The 20,006-nt window shown below is 45.8% G+C and overlaps 1 protein-coding gene across 2 annotated transcripts in view; it reads right to left on the bottom strand.

Moving 5' to 3' along the window:
• The window catches only part of ppp1r35 (protein phosphatase 1, regulatory subunit 35), a 32,637-nt gene extending 13,684 nt beyond the window's left edge, over nt 1-18,953 (bottom strand). Inside the window, exons 1-5 of one of the 2 annotated variants that reach the window (XM_063048817.1) lie at nt 18,881-18,953; nt 18,129-18,461; nt 15,482-15,911; nt 13,493-13,623; nt 6,427-6,531 (exon numbers count right to left, since the gene is read on the bottom strand). In XM_063048817.1, coding sequence (XP_062904887.1) covers nt 6,427-6,531; nt 13,493-13,623; nt 15,482-15,911; nt 18,129-18,434 — 972 coding nt within the window. In that variant the 5' untranslated portion in view covers nt 18,435-18,461; nt 18,881-18,953. Of the gene's footprint in view, nt 1-6,426; nt 6,532-12,918; nt 13,028-13,492; nt 13,624-15,481; nt 15,912-18,128; nt 18,462-18,880 lie in introns of those variants that run through there. The other variant, XM_063048818.1, reaches the window with a different exon arrangement.
• Nucleotides 18,954-20,006: the final 1,053 nt, after the last annotated feature.

Here is a 20,006-nt window from a genome sequence, read left to right as displayed (position 1 = left end):
GGGGGGGGGGGGTACTGCGCTGGATTGAAATAAGCTGCAGAGTGTTGTAAACTTAGTCAGATCTATCATGGGCACTAGCCTCTGTAGTATACAGGACATCTTCAAGCAGCGATGCCTCAAAAAGTTGCGTCCATCATTAAGGACCCCCATCACCCAGGCCGTGCCTTGTTCTCATTGCTACCGTCAGGAAGGAGGTACAGAGGCCTGAAGACACGCACTCAACGATTCAGGAACAGCTTCTTCCCCTCAGCCAAACAATTTCTGAATGGACATTGAGCCCATGAACTCTACCTTTCTTTTATTTCTGTTTTTGCACTACTTATTTAATTTAACTATTTGATAAACATATTTATACTTACTGTAATTCTGTTTTTATTATGTATTTTTATTTTTGTATTATTATATACTGCTACCACATTACAACAAATTTCACTACATATGCCAGTGAGATATTAAACCCGATTCTGATTTTTTCTGTCGGGCAGGAAGAGAAGAAGCCTCAAGTCCCACACCACTTGGTTCAGGAACAACTACTTTCCTACCACCATCAAGTCCTTGAACTAGCTTGCACAATTTTAATCTTAGCCTAGCAAACGAACACTATGGACTACCATCGACTTGTCTTTAATTGTGTCTTTTTGTTTGCACTCTCATCATGTTTTTGCAGTCTTAAACACAAAATACTCTGCAGATGCTGGGGTCAAAGCAACACACTGGAGGAACTCAGCAGGTCGGGCAGCATCCATGGAAACGAACAATCAACGTTTTGGGCCGAGACCCTTCCTTAGGACTGAAGAGGGAGAAGGCAGAGGCCCTATAAAGGTGGTGGAGGGTGGGAAGCAGAAGGCTGGTAGGTGTCCATACATGGCCTCCTCTACTGCCATGGTGAGGCCAAACTCAGGATGGAGTAGCAACACCTCATATACTGTCTGGGTAGTCTCCAGTCCCTTGGCATGAACATTGAATTCTCCAACTTCTGGTAATTCCCTCCCCCTCCCTATCCCTATGTCACTCTGCCCCCTCTTCTAGCTGCCTATCACATCCCTCATGGTTCCGTCTCCTTCTACTACCCATTGTGCTTTCCCCTATTCCTTCTTCACCTTTCCTGCCTATCCCCTCCCTCACCCCTTTATCTTTCCCCTTACTGGTTTTTCACCTGAAACCTACCAGCCTTCTCCTTCCCACCCTCCCCCCCACCTTCTTTTTAGGGCCTCTGCTCCTTCCCTCTTCAGTCCTGACGAAGGGTTTCGGCCTGAAACGTCGACTCATCGTTTCCACGGATGCTGCCCGACCTGCTGAGTTCCTCCAGCGTGTTGTGAGTGTTTTTGCAGTCTTCTCTTTTCCTCTCCCTTCACTACCTTGTATAAATTACATCCTGTATTTACATTGTGTAATTTATGTTCTGTGTGTCAGCAGTTGTGATGCTGCTGTAAGCATTGTACCTGTACCTCACCATAAATGTGCACGTACACTGGACTTGATAGATAATTCTATATTAATTTAAGTCTATGTTGTGTTGCTGAGGCATTCATACCCTGGCTGTGTATGTATGGTCTTGACAATAAGGGGAGTTGGGAGACGCAAAGAGATTCTGTAGATACTGGAAATATTCAGCTGAACAGGAAATGCTGGAGGAACTCAGCAGGATCGCAGAGTTGACATTTCGGGTCGAGACCCTTCATATGGACTCGAAAGGAAGGTGGAGTACAGATGGCAGGCGATAGGTGAGGGAGAAGGTAGGACGATGCAGTTTTAAGGGAGGCAAAGACCCTCAGCGCCGGTTTATGGACCAAGGTCCCTGCATAGGCAGGAGGGACCGAACGGCCTCGGTCTCTGCGGCCACTACCTGCCCGTCGCGCTTGGTTTCCCCTCAGTGCCGCCGTACCTGGTTAATCCCCCGCTGACAGGCCCTCTTCGCCTCCTCGAACTCAGCCGCCGAGACGACCCACCCGCCACTTCGCGCCATTTATTTAATTCAAAACCACCGGGACAGCTACGAGATCCCGACTGCGCATGCGGGCGCGGGACGGTGGACATGATCGCGCATGCGCCTTCAGCATTCCGTTGGGGGGCGGAACCCCTCAGACGATCTCCGCCTACCTTCCCCACGTGGCCTCACTGCGCCTGCGCGGTGAGAAGGACGCCCTTTTCACCATCTCAACAAGTAAAGTTCAAAGTTCAAAATAAATTTATTATCGAAGTACATACAGGTTACCATATACAGCCCTGAGATTCATTTCTTGTGTGCATACTCAATAAATCTATAGAATAATAACCATAATAGAATCAATGAAAGACCGCCCAACTCGGGCATTCAAAGTGCAGAAGACAACTGTGCAAATACAAAAAGAAACACACACTTACTGTAATTCATGTTTTGTTTCTATTATTATGCATTGACACAAAGACAACAAATCTTCCAACATATATCGATGATATTAAACCTGATTCTGACTCTACCCGCTGAGTTTCTCCATCATTGTTAGGGCTCTCTGACTATTGGATGGTGAGTGTCACTGTGTTCAAACCCCTCTCCAGATCATGTTTATTTACTTATTGAGATAAAGCACAGAATAGGCCCTTCACGCCACGCTGCACAGCAATCTCCCAATTTAACCCTAGTCTAAGCATGGGACAATTGACAATAACTAATTAACCTACCAACTGGTAGTTACACCAATTGCAGAAAACGTCCAAACTTCTTACAGGCAGCAGCAGGAATTGAATCCGAGTCGCCTGTACTGTAAAGTGTTGTGCTAACCACTAAGCTACCATGCTGCCTATGTACAGTGAACAGGTAGTGTTGTAAGATAATATTTCCTTCAACAGAGGCCAGTCTATCTGCCCACAGTAATTCTGAATGGTCCATGTCAACTTTCCTTCCCACCATCTGAACAAGTTGTACATCTCTCCTTTCATTCCTAACCCGATGTTCCCATACAGATTCTTCCTGATTCAAAATTAACAATGTCAAAAATACAGCTGTGTTACATTATTCTCTCAAAGCCAAGAGAATCTGCTGATGCTGGAAATTCAGAGCAACACATAAAATGCTGGAGGAACTCTCTTTTTCCCATTCCCCATTCTGGCTCCCCTCTTCCCTTCTCTTCCTCCCATGGTCCACTCTCCTATCAGATTCCTTCTTCTTCAGCCCTTTCACTTTTCCACTTAACACCTCCCAGCTTCTCACTTCATTCGCCCCTCCCCCACTTACTCAATCACCCACTAACCTACCCTCTCATCCTGTCTCACCTATCACCCAACAACTTATCCTTCTTCTCCATCTTCTTCTTATTCTGGCTTCTTCCCAGTTCCCAATAAAGGGCCTGGGACAGAAACACGCCCCTCTATAAATGCTGTCAGGCTTGCTGAGATCCCCTACCATTTTGTGACCACTCTTCTCTCAACAGGGGTGGAGATATGTCTCTACCAAAGGAGGTGAAAGATGCTCCTTCCCTCTGCTAACCTGCACGTCACCCTTGGGCAAGGTATAGCACTTGCTTAGCCCCCGATCAGGACCATGTGAAGCCATGACAGCAGGTGGTGGATGGTCGTGTGAGCAGCTTGTGCATATCACAAATCCTGGTTATACAACCACTGATGCCAGGCAGACAGTCTCTGAGGAGTACTGATAATGGCTGGGGTCACCTGTCTTGTAAAGACACTGCCCAGAAGAATCAAGGTCCTGGAAAGACCACGATTATACAACACGCCGCATAATGATGATAATGATTTCTCTCAATAAGCCTGTTGATTCCGTCAATGTCAAATCCCCAGCATATTAACCATTTGTTACCTCAGCACCGTGATTGATATGAGATGATACTCTATTTTTCATAAAATACAATCAACATGAACTTCAATTTTGAATTTTTTTCCTGAAATACTGAGATGTGGCAAAGGTGCTAAATGGAAGTACTGCTTTTCCTCCCCATTATTCTAAGCACTTTGATAATTAAGAACAGATTGTAAATTGTTAAGTTAACATTACAAAGAAATATTGAGCTTAAGGATAGGAAACAGTTGCTTCCCTCAGGCCATGTGTCTGCTGAACCTCCTGCTATCACCAAGGTCTCATCATGCATGAAGCGCCAGTAGCGTTATACTGTTTATTTTTTAACGTGTGTCGTAAATGCACCTTATTATATGTGAATTTGTGATAATATTACTTATGGGTTGTGTGAGTTATATGCACTGTGTTTTGCGTGTTGGTCCAGAGCAGGGGTTCCCAACCTTTTTATGCCATGAGCCCTTACCATTAACCAAGGGGTCCGTGATCTAGAGGAAAGCTGTTTGGTTTGGCGGTATTCATGTGTGCGTTTGAATGACTGTGGTTGAACTTTAATTTAAAAATATATTACACACCATAGTTAGTTACGTAACAAATAATAATCTACATTAGAACTAACATAGGATGGTTCAAAGATAACAAAGTTTCACCAAAATGATAGCAAAAAGAAAGTATGATGAAAACATGCTTGTTGTACTCTTCAGACTGAGACAATTCTGTCAGAGAATGAAACATTTCACATTTCGACTATCCTGTTGTCAAACCTCAATCACGCAGAGATTACAAACACCCAGCATGAAAGCCGAAAGCTCCTTCAATAGTGTTTCGTACAGATTTACACAAATGGCGCATTTCGCACTGCCCAGTGGGACTGCCATCATGACCAGGACCCTTATGTAGCTGAGAATTAGCATCATGAACTTTACATTACAAATGGCAGACACGTCTCGGTAGAACATCCCAGGCAGGATTGACCCTCTGAATTATTGCATCCCCTTCCACCATTTCCTGGTGATTACAGACAGCTGATTGATGAATTTTGTGGTTAAACCATAAATTCACAGATTTCCCTGCCCTAATATCAAATTAGAAATAAATTCTGAAAACTAAAAAAAATCTTCAGCAGCTAGAAATTGTCAATAAAAGAAATAGAAAATTTTAGAAACAACCAGCAGGTCAGGCAGTATCTGCCGTGGGAGGCGGGGAAGAGAGGGGGGAGATGTAAAATCCTTCATCAGAATTGTTTATCTCTTTCCGCAGATGCTGCCCAATCTCTGGAATTTTCTCAGTAGTTTCTGGAGAAAATTTCCTGCAAGAGACTCTGGAATATTTTGCGAGATTGATGGCACCGTTTCAAGACAATTGCTAACATTCTAACGGTGACAGAGATAACAAAGGAAAAATAGCCAGCTCCTTGAGTTAGCAATAAACTAGAGAATTAATTCAAAGACAGCAACAACTGCAAGTGAGTGAATTGCAGTATTTTACCTACACTTTCAGTGGTAAACAATACCAAGAAATGCCCATTTTACAGACTCCAAGGATCCCTCTGAAACACTTTGGTATGTGAGCAAGCATACCTTATGCCTTGTATGCAGTTGTCTCTTTAAAAGCTGAATATTTAGATTCTGAATCACTATTCACAGGAGAGGGAAGAGTTCAGCTGGATCGCGTTGAACATTGTTTCTTCCACCATCAAAAACTCGACCATCTGACCACTCACATTCACAAAACAGTGGGGAATGGACATTCTTGTGAGTCAAATACTTAGGACTGATATTTAAGCAGTGATTTGTCTCATCTTTTTCCTTCTGCTGATCCACATGGGTGATTGACTGCTCTTGATTTACTTAGTGTAGCAACCACACCATCCTTCTCCTAGGCAATGCCTGGTGAAAATTTTTAATTTTAAACAGTCTTGCAGGAGTGTGGCTGGGATCAGTGAGTCAGTGGCTGGTTGATAACAAGAACTATGTAATAACAAACCTACTTCTCTTTACATCTCTCCGATTTGTTTTAAGAGACAAGCACAAGATTTGGAAAAGCTGTCCGTAGCACAGATGCCTCAGCGATGAGTACGTCATGGATTAGAAGACCAAGAACGACACATAATCAGAGTTAAGACAGTATTGGCTTCAAAAAAATTCTAGGAATTCAAAAACACAATAGGCACTGCAGACGCTGGAAATCTAGAGCGATACACACAATGTGCTGGAAGAGCTCAGTAGATCAGGTAGCATCTACAGATGCGAATAACTGGTTGACATTTCAAGCCAAGACCCTTCATCAGTCCTATAAAAGGGTCTCGGCCCAAAACGTCGACTACTTATTCCCATCCAGAGGTGCTGTCTGACCTGCTGAGCTACTCCAGCACCTTGTGTGTATTGCTGTAGGAATTCAGAAGTAGTTCTGCTTAAAAGTGGCCTGGTTTTGACAACGGACGATTGTGTTCTAAACGTGCTCTGCCTTGCTTTTGGTTTGTTGTGATATTGCAGCAGTGATCAGGGATCATAAGGGATCTAATAAATAAATGTGTACTTTTTACACAGTGAGTACTCCTGCAGCTAGGCCTCCCACTGCTTCAGCTTCCGATAGAGGTCAAAGGATGAAGCTGCCGGGCTTGGCTGCAGCTGTACCTTCAGTGGTGGAAGACCATCCACAGAGAGGTGGGGCTCCTCGACCAGCAGTTCTGAGGCCCTGTAGAACACCATCAGGTCAGGAGCTTCTACACCGACCGTGGGCTGAAAGTACAAACAGAAAACAGGTTACACCCTATACCATGATCGCAACCATGTTGACAATTCATTAAAATTTCAAAGTTTCAAAGTACATTTCTCATCAGAGAATGTATAAACTATACAACCTTGAGATTTGTTTGCTTACAGGCAGCCACAAAATAAGAAAGCCGTAAGAACCCAATTAAAAATGATAAAATAAAAGCCAACACCCGATGCGCAGAGAAAGGGGAAAAGAACAAATGATGCAAACGATAGAAGTGAGCAACAACATTCTGAACCAAAATGAGGGCTTAGATCCGAGGCTTGGAGCAGCCCAAGCCTCAGTGTCAGTCCATCATCTTAGCAGGCACGGACACAGCAGCTGGGAGCAGCCTTCATAGCTTCAATGCCACAGACAGCGAGCAAAACTGGCACTCGCCTCTGATGCCAACACCCTGTCTTTCCAGTCTCTCTGGGCCAGCATTTTAAATTGTACCTCACACTAGGACCCAGGTGTCACTGCAGCAAAAGGACCCGCTCTGGGCCGAGATTTCGCTGTCCAGCCCAAAGCCAAAGTCACAAAGGATCCAGAGCGAGCCTATTTGAGATACCAAAGTGCAGGTTTCTGGACGGTAGTTTGATGGACTCTGGATCAATGACTCTTTGGGGGCTTCTGTTGTTGTTTGCATGGTGGTAGTGGTGGGTGGTGGGAGTCAATACTTCCGCTGGTGCGGGGGGGGGTGCGGGTAGAGAAAGGTGGGAGGTCAATGCTTTCGCTGCTACTTGTGCAAAGGGTGGGGCTCAGGGCTTCATTGTTTCTATAATTCATTCTATGGGGTTTCTTGTTTTGTGGATGTCTGTAAAGAGTATGAATTTCAGGTTGTATACTGTATAAATTCTCTGATATTAAATGAATTACAAGCACCAGTTAAGGTACACACACACGACTGTAAGACAAGAGTAGACTTAGGCCATTCAATCACGGCTACTTTATTATCCCTAACACCCCCTTCACCCCATAACCCTTGACATCCTGATTAATCAAGAACCTAACAATTATATCCAATGACTTGGCCTTCACAAACTCCTGTGGCAAAGAATTCCCTAGATTCATCACCCTCTGGCTAAATATGTGTAACGATTAGATGGGAATTATGCAACAAATTCTTCTACAAATACACACATTTCAAAGTTTTGATTTGCAGAAATTGTATCAACTTTGCCATTAAGTTCCTTGGTCTTAAGTAAGATTCAAGTGCACTTAGGTATACGATACAATAAGTTACTGTGTGGTACATTCATCAAGTGGTCTTTAATATCTTTTTCTTCTCTTCACGTGAACGCACGGCTGGGGTAATGGTAGAGACAGATACATCAGAGACATTAAAAAGATACATAGAAAGTCACAAGGATGACAAAAAAATTGGAGGACTACACACCACCTCCAATGGGATCCCACTACCAAGCACATCTTTCCCTCCCCCCTCACTTTCTGCTTTCCGCAGGGATCGCTCCCTATACGACTCCCTTGTCCATTCATCCCTCCCTACTGGCATTTATCCTTGCAGGTGGAACAAGTGCCATACCTGTCCCTACACCTCCTCCCTCACTACTACTCAAGGCCCCAAACAGTCCTTCCAAGTGAGGCGACACCCAACTTGTGAGTTTGCTGGGGCCATCTACTGTATGCAGTGCTCCCAGTGCGGCCTCCTGTGTATCGGTGAGACCTGATGTAGATTGGGAGACCGCTTCATCAGGCACCTACATTCCGTTCGCCAGAAAAAGCGGGATCTCCTGGTAGCTACCCATTTCAATTCTACTTCCTATTCCCATTCTGTCATATCAGTCCACAGCTTCCCTACCGTCGCAGTGAGGCCACACTCAGGTTGGAGGAGCAACACCTTATATTTCTCTGGGTAGCCTCTAACCTGATGGTATGAACACAGATTTCTTGAACTTCTGGTATGCCCCCCTACCTCTCCTTCACCATCCCCCATTCCCATTTCCCTCTCTCATCTTATCTCCTTACCTGCCCATCACCTCCCTCTGGTGCTCCTCCACCTTTTCTTTCTCACATGGTCTTCTGTCCTCCCCTATAAGATTCCCCCTTCTCCAGTCCTTTATCTCTTTCACCAGTTGACTTCCCAGCTCTTTATTTTACCCTTCCTCCCCTTCCCACCCCCCATCTTCTTACTCTGACTTCTCGTCTTTTTTCCCCAGTACTGGTGAAGGGTCTCGGCCTGAAACATCGACTATTTACTCTTTTCCATGGATGCTGCCCAGCCTGCTGAGTTCCTCCAGCATTTTGTGTGTGTTACTTTGATTTCCTGCATCTGCAGATTTTCTCTTGTCTGTCTTCTATGTGGGAGAGAACAGTGACTTACTGTTCAATGTAATTCTTTAGTCCTGATGAAGGGTATCGGCCCCTTCTGCGGTGCTCCACCCTACAACTTCTACACAGTACTGTACATTGAAACATACAGTGAAATGTGTTGCATACGTCAACATCTAAAACAGTCCAAAGATTGTGCTGGAGCCAGCCCAAGTGTTGCCATGCTTTGTGTATGCCTAATATATCACGCTCACAATTCACTAACTCTAATCTTAGCCATACGTCTTTGGGATGTCGGGGAAGCCGGATCACCGGGAGGAAACCCATGCGGTCACCGGGAGAAGGTACAAGCTCCTTACAAAGAGCAATGGGGATTGAACACCAAGCGACAATTGCTGGCACTGTAAAGGGATTGTGATAACCGTTACGGAATGCAACACCCATCATTCAGGATGCCCACCACCTGGTCATGTCTTCTTCTCAATGAGGCCATTAGGCAGGAGGTACAGGAGCCTGAAGACCCACACCTCAAGATTAAAAACACTGTCATCAGGTTATTGAGCACCCTAAGCAGAGAGACAATTCAGAACTGTTTTGCTCACAGCAGCTTCAAGTATTCAGGTTTGGAGATGCCAGAAATGGCTGGGAGTGAAAATGAAACAATTTCACTACTTCAACAAGTTAGGGCCTATGAAGAGTTTGAAGGTATCAATAACCATCTTGAATATTACAATGGGCTGAATGGGAGCAGAATTAGGCCATTCAGCCCATCGTCCGCTCCACCTTTCCAATCTTCCTCTCAACCCCATTTTCCCCTGTCTCCCTGGAACCTTGGGCACCCTTATAATCAAGAACTTATCAATCTCCACTTTAAATGTACCCAACGACTTGGCCTCTACAGCTCCACAGCTTCATCATCCTCTGGTTCTGGACTCTCCCACTACAAGAAATACCCTCTCCACATCAACTCTATCTAGGCATTTCAATCAGATTCCACCCTCTCACTTCAGTGAGTACAGGCCCAGAGCCATCAAATGTTCCTCATACATTAACCCTTTCATCCTTTCGTTCCTGGCATCATTCTTGTGAACATCCTCTGGATCCTTTCCAATTCCAGTGCATCCTTTCTTAGATTTTTGGTCCAAATGTGGGCAAAGGGGCTATGGACCAATATCCACCCAGAGACTGCACCCACACCGTGCAAAGCTTCAGATCTATGTAGTAGGTTTTCCCCACCCACACCCATCCTCCTTCGACACCGTGCATAACGACGCTCTCAGCAACACTGACAAAGAACAGACGAAAAAGGATGCTTTAATTACAAGAGCCGTTGAGATGGAAAGTATTTACAAGCGCAACTTATAAACACAAGAGATGCTGGAAATCCAGCAACACACACAAAGCACTGGAGGGACTCAGTAGGTCAGGCAGCATCTATGGAGAGGAATAAATTACCCATGTTTCAGGCAGCCACACTTCATCAGGAATGGAAAGGAAGGGAGCGGAAGCCAGAATAAGGTGGGGGGAGGAGAAGGGTACAAGCTGGTAGTGTTGGGTGAGACCAGATGAGGGGACAGGCGAGTGGCCCAGTAAGAAGCAGGGAGGGTACAAGTACAACTTGTATACTGAATTTTGCGGTATCACCCCATCCATTCTTACTCAAAGAAATGATCTGGTTATTAGAACGTAGAACATCACAGCACAGTACAGTACAGGCCCCTCGTCCCATGATCTTCTGCCAGCCTTTTAATCAATCTAACCCTTCCCTTTTACATAACCCTCCAAATCTACATAAGGTACCCCATGCACGGCTTATTGAGAAAGTAAGAAGGCATGGGATCCAAGGGGACATTGTCTTCAGTGGGCAAGCCAGTTGTGGATCCACAGAGCAAAGAGTGGTTGCAAAGAGTCATATTCTGCATGGAGGTCGGTGACCAGTGGTGTATCTCAGGGATCTGTTCTGGGACCCCTTCTCTTCGTGATTTTCATAAATGACCTGTATGAGGACGTGGAGGGATGGGTTAGTAAATTTGCTGATGACACAAAGGTTGGGGTGTTGTGGATAGTGTGGAGGGCTGTCAGAGGTTACAGTGGGACATTGATAGGATGCAAAACTGGGTTGGGAAGTGGCAGATGGAGTTCAACCCAGATAAGTGTGAGGTAGTTCATTCTGGTAGGTCAAACATTATGGCAGAATATAGCACTAATGGTAAGACTCTTGGCAGTGTGGAGGATCAGAGGGATCTTGGGGTCCGAGTCCATAGGACATTCAAAGCTGCTGTGCAGGTTGACTCTGTGGTTAAGGCGGCATACGGTGTATTGGCCTTTATCAACTGTGGGATTGAGTTTAGGAGCTGAGAGGTAATGTTGCAGCTATATAGGACCCTGGTCAGACCCCACTTGGAGTACTGTGCTCAGTTCTGGTCGCCTCACTACAGGAAGGATAAGGAATCTATAGAAAGGGTGCAGAGATTTACAGGATGTTGCCTGGATTGGGGAGCATGCCTTATGAGAATAGGTTGAGTGAACTCGGCCTTTTCTCCTTGGAGCGATGGAGGATGAGAGGTGTTCAAGATAATGAGAGGCATTGATCATGTGGACAGCCAGAGGCTTCTTCCCAGGGCTGAAATGGCTAGCACGAGAGGGCATAGTTTTAAGGTGCTTGGAAGTAGGTACAGAGATGTCAGAGGTAAGTAGTTTTTTGTTTTTTTTTACACAGAGTGGTGAGTGCGTGGAATGGGCTGCCGGTAGCGATGAGCGATGGTGGAGGTGGGGTCTTTTAAGAGACTCCTGGATAGGTACATGGAGCTTAGAAAAATAGAGGGCTAAGGGTAAGCCTAGTTAGTTCTAAGGTAAGGACATGTTCAGCACAACTTTTTGGGCCGAAGGGCCTGTATTGTGCTGTAGATTTTCTATGTTTCTATTCTTCTATCATCCATGTGCCTATTTTACAGTCTCTTAAGTGTCCCTAATGTATCCATCTCCGCCATCACCCCCGCAAAGAGGTCCACACAGAGATTAAGAGCTTACCTCGGACATCCCCCCCTCCTGTACTTTCCTCTAATTACCATTAAAATTATGCCCCCTTGTATTAGCCATTTCCCTCCTAAGGCAAAGACTCTGGCTGTCCACTCCTTCTATGTCGCTTACACACCTCTATCATGACTCCTCTCATCCTCCTTTGCTCCAAAGGAAAAAAAAGTTCCAGCTCATTCAACCTATCCTCACAATACAGGGATCAGGAGTGAAGAGAGTGAGCAATTTCAAGTTCCTGGGTTTCAACATCTCTGGGCCCAAAATATTGATGCAGCTACAAAGGCACAACAGTAGCTGTATTTCATTAGGAGCTTGCAGAGTCACCAAAGGCACTCGCAAATTTCTACAGATTTTTTGCCGTGCCTCTGGCACTGAGTCTGTGGCTCAGTAGGGCAGGAAACAGAAGATTTGTTTTCCAACAAGACAATGACCCCAAGCATAAGGACAAAGCGACACAGGAATGGCTTAAAAACAACAAAGTTAATGTCCTGGAGTGGCCAAGTCAGAGTCCAGACCTCAATCCAACTGATAATTTGTGGCCGGACTTTAAAAGGCCGTTCACTCATGATCCCCATGCAATCCGACAGAGCAGTTTGGTAAGAAGAATGGTGAAAAATTGCAGTGTCCAGATGTGCAAAGCTGATAGAGAGCTATCCACACAGACTCAAGGCTGTAATTGCTGCCAAAGGTGCATCTACTAAATACTGACGTGAAGTGGGTGAGTAATTATACAGTCTATTATTTTGTATTTAATAATTGTAATAAATTTAGACCAACTTGTAGAAATGTATTTTTGCTTTGACATGAAAGAGTCTTTTTCTGTTGATCAGTGTCAAAAAAGCCAAATTAAATCCACTGTGATCCAAGGTTGTAAAACAATAAAACATAAAAACTTCCGGGGGTGGGGGGAAGATTTTTATAAGCACTGTATATATACTTGCTGTAATTCATGGCTTTTATTATGTATTGAATTGTACTGCTGCTGCACAGCAAGTTTCACAACATGTGATATTAACCCTGATTCCGATTCTCTTGTTCGGGCTGTGACAACATTATTATGTTATTTACTGTTGCTCATTCTGTGCTACTTGACTGCTGCGATTTCCATATTCCAGAAATTCTTCTTTGGCTCAAAACTGCTGTTGGAAACCACTGTTTTTATAAAATTTGTAGTTTTTAACAAATATGTATTTTTCACACTCACTGGCAAAAAGCGGTATAGCAGCTAAACTAACGGTTTATCATCTTCCTCATTTTTTATTGGCTAAGTGTTAGCACATTATCCACATGATGTAATTGTTTTAATTGTGTAGTCTATTAACTAATTTATCACTATTTAAGGAATTTTCCTTATCTATAAAAGTGATAAGATTTTTCAGAAGAACCATCTTTATTATGTCTTAGCATTAATTCCCCTCACAGTGTCGTTTCTCAGCTCTTTATTTAGTTTGCTTAGTATTTGTATGTTTGTTTGTACCCTAAAAAACTGAAATCATGGAATTAAGACTGCTCCTCATTCCTGACTCCCAGAAGAACCTAAAGGATTAGAAAATAAAGAGAGACCCAGCAGTGCTCTGAACCCTCTCATTTGGCCGAAAGTGACGCCTCACCCGTTACCTGCTTGTTCTCCACTCTGGGTTTGACCAGCTGCATTTTCTCCCGAACAGCCACGTTCAGCACCTCGTCCACGGGCACCTCCAGGCTGACCAGCCCCCTGTAACGCAGCTGGTCTTTCGGCACATTCAGGCCTGCAACAGAACCGGCAGGTCACAGTGATTGATGCTCGTCTGCCCTCTCGGATGCAGCCAGACCAGAAATGGCCTCAAACCCAGCTCCTTTAGCTACAGACTTACTACTGAGTGCCACCCGATGTACGGTTAGATCCCAATGCTCTATCCCCCTTGGATCACTCAGGGATAGAAGGTTATGGGCTAATTGCTGGAAGATGGGACTAATGCAGATGGGTGCTCACTGGTCAGTCTGAAGATAGTGGGCCGAGTGGTCAGTTTCCACCTTGTATGACTATATATGGGCAAAGAGGCTGTGGATTAAGTTCAGACCCCTCTAAGTAATGCTGATACTGGAAAGGCAGATATTCTATCCAAAAAATATCCCAATGAAGTATAGTCATAGTAGTCATACTTTATTGATCCGGGGGGAAATTGGCTTCCGTTACAGTTGCACCATGAATAATAAATAGTAATAAAACCATAAACAGTTAAATAGTAATATGTAAATTATGCCAGTAAATTATGAAATTTGGCTCAGGGTGTCTGACCCTCCAAGGGAGAAGTTGTAAAGTTTGATGGCCACAGGCAGGAATGACTTCCTATGACGCTCTGTGCTGCATCTCGGTGGAATGAGTCTCTGGCTGAATGTACTCCTGTGCCCACCCAGTACATTATGTAGTGGAAAGATGGCATGCAACTTAGACAGCATCCTCTTTTCAGACACCACCGTCAGAGAGTCCAGTTCCATCCCCACAACATCACTGGTCTTATGAATGAGTTTGTTGATTCTGTTGGTGTCTGCTACCCTCAGCCAGCTGCCCCAGCACACAACAGCAAACATGATAGCACTGGCCACCACAGGCATTGTTATACATTGTGTGCTGTGTCGTATGACGTGGATGACCCCCCCCGCCAAAGGAGGTTTCTTCCCTTCACTAGCCTGCAGGTCACCCTTGGGCAGGTGTAGCACCTGCTTAACCCCCCCACATCCCGGTCAGGGTTATGTGAAGCCATGGGGCAGGTGGTGGACAGTTGTATGAGCAGTTGGTACATATGACAAGTCCTCGTGATACTGACGCTAGGCAGACAAGCTCTGAAGAGTATCGATAATGGCTGTGGGGGCGGGGGTGTTACCCATCTTGTAAAGACACTGCCCAGAAGGCAATGGCAAACCACTTCTGTAGAAAAACATTGCCAAGTACAATCATGGTCATGGAAAGACCATGATCGCTCACGTCATACAACACAGAATGAACAAACGAACCCTATCTACACTTTTCCTAGTTTTAAGAGCTTCTACCAGGATCTCCCGTCAACCTCTGATGCTCTAGGGGAATAACTTGAGTTTATCCAATAGCTCATAATAATAGCTCATGAGTTTATCCAATAGCTAATCTTGGCAGCATCCTGGTAAACCTCTTCCACATGCTTTCCACAGTCTCTACAATTCGGGGTGGCCAGAATTGAATGCAACACTCCAGACGCAGCCCAACTAGAGTTTTACAAAACGTTTGAACTCAATTCCTCGAGTAACAAAGGCAAGCATTCCGAATAATACCTTTACCACACTATCAGCCAGTTTCAGAGAGTGATGGGCTTAAACAACTCTGCCATGAACAGTCCCAAGCCGCGGTGCGAGAGGATGTGGGCTACCCTATCCTGTAAAAATCCAGAGCTATAGAAACAGCAACAGAAGTTCCAAAGACCTCATCCCTGGGAAAGGAAGGACATCCCAAAAAGATGGGCTACACCTGGGGACAATTTGAAAGACTGGACCAGGACGGAGGACTCTGGCGACTACTGTCAGTGGCACATGTACCAGTAATGGTCACAGAGCCCAAGAACAGTCTGCACATTAACACTTTTACCCTCTTACCTTCTGTCACTTTGCCCTCCATGCACTGTCTCGTGACCAACGACCTCTTCAGCTGGTCAGCAGCAGCCTTCTTTGCATCAAAGCTCGCAGCCTTCAGCTGCTGCAGCTCCTGCCCCAGTGCCAGGCTGGTGTTGTACTCGGGCACAACCAGGGGACGGTCCTGACGATCGTCAGACCCTCCCCGCAGCCCAGACGGCTTGGCCGGCTTGCCCACTCTGGCTGGCTTAACTGCTCTGTTCTTATCCTTTGGGTCCGCTGAGAAAACGGACGCCGGGTTGGTCAGTGGCTGGACGACGGACTCACTCATTGCGGGATCTAACTCCAGAGCCGGGTTTACAGGTCGCTCATCTTCCGGCCTGTTCTCTGGATCTCCCAGGATTAAACGTTCCCCGCCAGGGCTCTTGGACTCACGGCCAGTGTCAAAGTGAACCTGAACCAGGAAGGAGATGGTCAGTTGAAGTCAGAATCCGAATCAGGTTTAATACCACTGGCATACGTTGTGAAATTTGTTAACGTTGTGGCAATGCAGTACATAATAAGAGGTAAAAAACTGAATTGCAGTATGAATATTTACATTAGTTAAATTAAATAAGTACTGCAAAAGAATTGGTGAGGTAGTGTTCACGGTTTCAGTACATCTGTAGAAGTTTGATTGAGTGTTTGGTGACAAGCCAAGCCTCCTTAACCTTCTATGGAAGTAAAGATGCTGGCGTGTCTTCCTTGTGATTGTGGCTGTGAGCTGAGCCCAGGACAGGTAATCCACGATAGTGTAGCAGTTAGTGCGACGCTATTACAGCTCGGGGCATCGGAGTTTCATTGGCGGAGTCTGTACGTCCTCCCTGTGGAGTGCATGGGTTTCCACCAGGTGTTCCAGTTTCCTCCCATAGTCCACATGCAGGTTAATAGGCTCTTTGGTCATCGTAAATTATGCCGTGATTGGGCTAGATTGAATCGGGGGTGGCTGGGCAACACAACTTGAAGGACCCCATTTTGCACTGTATCTCAAAGTTCAAAGTAAATTTATTATCAAAGTACATATGTCACTGTGTGGCGCGTGGACAAGTAGTTAAGGCGTTGAACTAGCGATCTGAAGGTCGTGAGTTCAACCCTCGGCCGAGGCAGCGTGTTGTGTCATGGAGCAAGGCACTTAACCACACAATGCTCCAGTCCACCCAGCTGAAAATGGGTACCAGCAAAATGCTGGGGGTTAACCTCACGATAGACTGGCGTCCTATCCGGGGGGGGGGGGGGTAGTCTTCTGTCTTCTCAGTTACTTCACACCACATAAACTGGCACAATCACCAGCCTGACGAGACAGACTTTAACATATACAATCCCGAGATTCATTTATTTGCCGGCCTACTCAACAATCCATAAAATAACAGAATAATAGAATAGTGAAAGACCGCACCAACTTGGGCGTTCAAACACTGCGGGAACATTTCAATGATGGGATAAGTGAAACTGGTTGAAATGGAATTATTTTTCTATTTATTAGGATACAGCCTTTCCGGCCCTTTGAGCTGTGCCACTCAGCAATCCCCTAATAATTTTTTTTGAATCCTAGGCTAATCACGGGACAATTTACAGTGACCAATTAACCTCCCAAACGGTAAGTCTTTGGAGTGCAGAGGAAACCAGAACACCCGGAGGAAACCCACACAGTCACAGGGAGAACATATAAACTCCTTACAGGCAGCAGCGGGAATTGAACCTGAGTCGCCTGTACTGTAAAAGTGTGGTGCTAATCACTACGCTTCTCCAAAGTTATCCCCTTTCGTTTAAGAGCCTGATGGTTCAGGGGTAGTAACTGTTCCTGAACCTGGTGGTATGAGGCTCTTGTACCACCTTCCTGATGGCAGCAGTGAGAAGACAGCATGTCCTGGGAGGTGGGTCTCTAAGTAAATGGAATTAAATAAATAGGTCATCTAATATGTAAACACCCAGGAATTTAATGCCCCTGACCCTCTCTACAACAGATCCATCAATGCAGATTTGTGTATATTGGGCCCCTTTCCCACTCCTGAAGTCAACGAGTAGTTCAGTTTATAAATCAGAAAATTCACCAACAATCGGCCCCTGACCCTCATTCTCTGCCATGATTATTTTTTCTACTGCCTGTTACACCGCTGGCGTTTAGGGTAGCAATGAAGCTCTTCCATCTCTGGTGGTGTTCAGAGCTTCCTTCATCATGTCAGTAGCTTCCTCTCCGTTTTCGCTCCTGTCAGTCATGCAAGTCCCGGGTGGAGACGCAGGAATACCGTCACACTCAGATGTAGAAGGATTCTTCATTGCTGCTTCCATAACAATTTTGTTTTTTCAGCCCTGAGGCGAAACTCTGAACCTGGAGGACCGGTGGACCACTCTTGGTCTGTCCTCTACCCTTTGACCTGTTTGGCATGGGTGACCCTACCAAGAGCCAAATCATAAAGCCCTGACTCCCACCAGCATAGCTCTCTGGGATACTGAAGCACGCAAACCCTAAACCCTACGACAAGGTTGTGATCCTCTTGGAGGGCATACTTAATTGGTATTCACTAATCCCACAATCGTCATAATTAGGGACTCTACCACGTCATCATAAGTCTGCGTGGGATGGGGGACTCCAGGGGTGCTGTTATACACTGAAGTTGGATGGTCCAATTACCTGTCGACGTCCAATTCTCCCGCTCACTCCTTCACCGACCCTTTTCTCCTTCTTCTTCAGTATTCCTGTACATTTGGTCATCTTGTCCGGTGTCAGTGAGACATCCAGGTCTGAAACAGGATCCACCTGAGCTGGTCCCATGAGCAGAGGTTTTGGAGCTGCCCAGATGGGAAGGCTGTCTTCGTCAGCATAGTTCTGAGGGGTGTACATCTTCACTGGGAAGTGCAAGGCATCAAACTTGCTCATCAGTGGTAGCAACACGCAAGTGTCTGCTTGTAGAGCAGGGAAAGGGTCACTAGAGCTCATGGTCACATCTCTCAAAACAAGGCCAGCCTGTTACAGAGATAAATGTTAGCGGACTGGCAATTTACAGTAAAGTACAGAGGGCAGTGACATTGTTGAAAGCTGCATCTCAGACCAAATCTGATCTCATTAACTGTATTTTCCACCTTCCTACTTCTCTCCCTCCCACTCCCCTCATCTTCCCTCTTGTTCTCACTAACCTTGTCTGTCACTACCTTCCCTCCATCACTACTGGCCCTCCCCCATCCTCATCTTCCCCTCCCTTTCAACCCACTCTCCGCCTCTCTTATCTTCCCTTCCTGTCTCCACACACATCCACCCCCTTCCACTTTCCCACCCTCTCCTCCACAAAACTCCTCCCTCCCTCTAACCCGGCCCATATCATATCATAAGCTCTCCCTCCCCTCCATCCTCCATCCTCCATCCTCCCTCTCCACGCTTCCTCTCACCTCTCATTTCTCTCTCCCTTCACTCAGGAACCTTTGAATCTCCCGCCGCCATCTTCCCCGCCTAACCCCCGACCTCCACCCCCTGACCCCGGGCAACAGCTGGTTCTCTCCCCCCCCCCAACACCCGCTCCGGTTCTCCAATTTCCGCTCCGCCCAAGGAATGTCGATCGAACAAAAAAACCGAGGCAGGAAACATTTAAAAGAAAACTTTTGTTTTATGTCGGGGCGACTCCAGGAAATCAGTCGCTCCAACGTCACGGCTGGAGGCGGGGATACCGGCCTGACAGACAGCTACAGCAGCGAATTAGAGCGCGGCTCAGCCGAGAGGGCGCCCTGAGTGACAGGGGAGGACGGGGCGGGTTAAACTGTATTTCCATAGCGTGGCTCGGCCGGGCTGCTGTATTCAGCATGGTTTTCAAAGTACTGCTGTTTCCTGCAACCCGGGCAGCGTGATCACCCCTTTATGCACAGATTGCTGTGCTCCTGCACTCAGTAATAGAGTGACTCAAGAGTCAAGTACATTTATTATCAAAGAATGTATAAATTATACAACCTTGAGATTTGCTTGCTCTGGGTAGCCATAAAGCAAGAAACTCGAAAGAACCCAATCAAAGAAAAAAGAATAAAAATAAAAGACCAACACAATGCGCAAGAGAAAGGAGAAAAAAAACACACACAGACAAATCCATTGAAGCGATCAACAACATTCCAGACCAAATTGAGCCCTCAGGTCCAAACCCTAGAGTAGGCCCAAAGCCTCGGTTATCAGTTCATCATTTTAGCAGGCATAGAGCATGCAATCAGGGCAGTCGTCATAGCCTCAACGCCTTGGAGAGAAGAGTGACCATCGCGGAGAACAAGTGAAATCAGCTCTCGCCTCAGATCCCCACACCCTGTCTTTTCAGTCTATTTGGGCCAGAGTTTAAATTGACCTAACAATGGCACTGGGAAAGACTCTGGCATCCTGGAGAGAGGAGTGCACCTCGTAGAGAGCAAGTGAAATCAGCTCTCAGCTCCAATCTGGACCATCATTTAAAATGGTCTAAACAGCAAATCGCATCATGCACTGGGACCTGGGGTCCGGACACGTTTTTGCTGCCCAGCTCAAAGCCACTCTCAAGCTCTT

Source organism: Mobula hypostoma, chromosome 5, assembly GCF_963921235.1.
Source record: "Mobula hypostoma chromosome 5, sMobHyp1.1, whole genome shotgun sequence".
In the NCBI taxonomy this organism is placed as follows: Eukaryota; Metazoa; Chordata; class Chondrichthyes; order Myliobatiformes; family Myliobatidae; genus Mobula; species Mobula hypostoma.
This window is presented reverse-complemented; position numbering and strand designations above follow the sequence as displayed.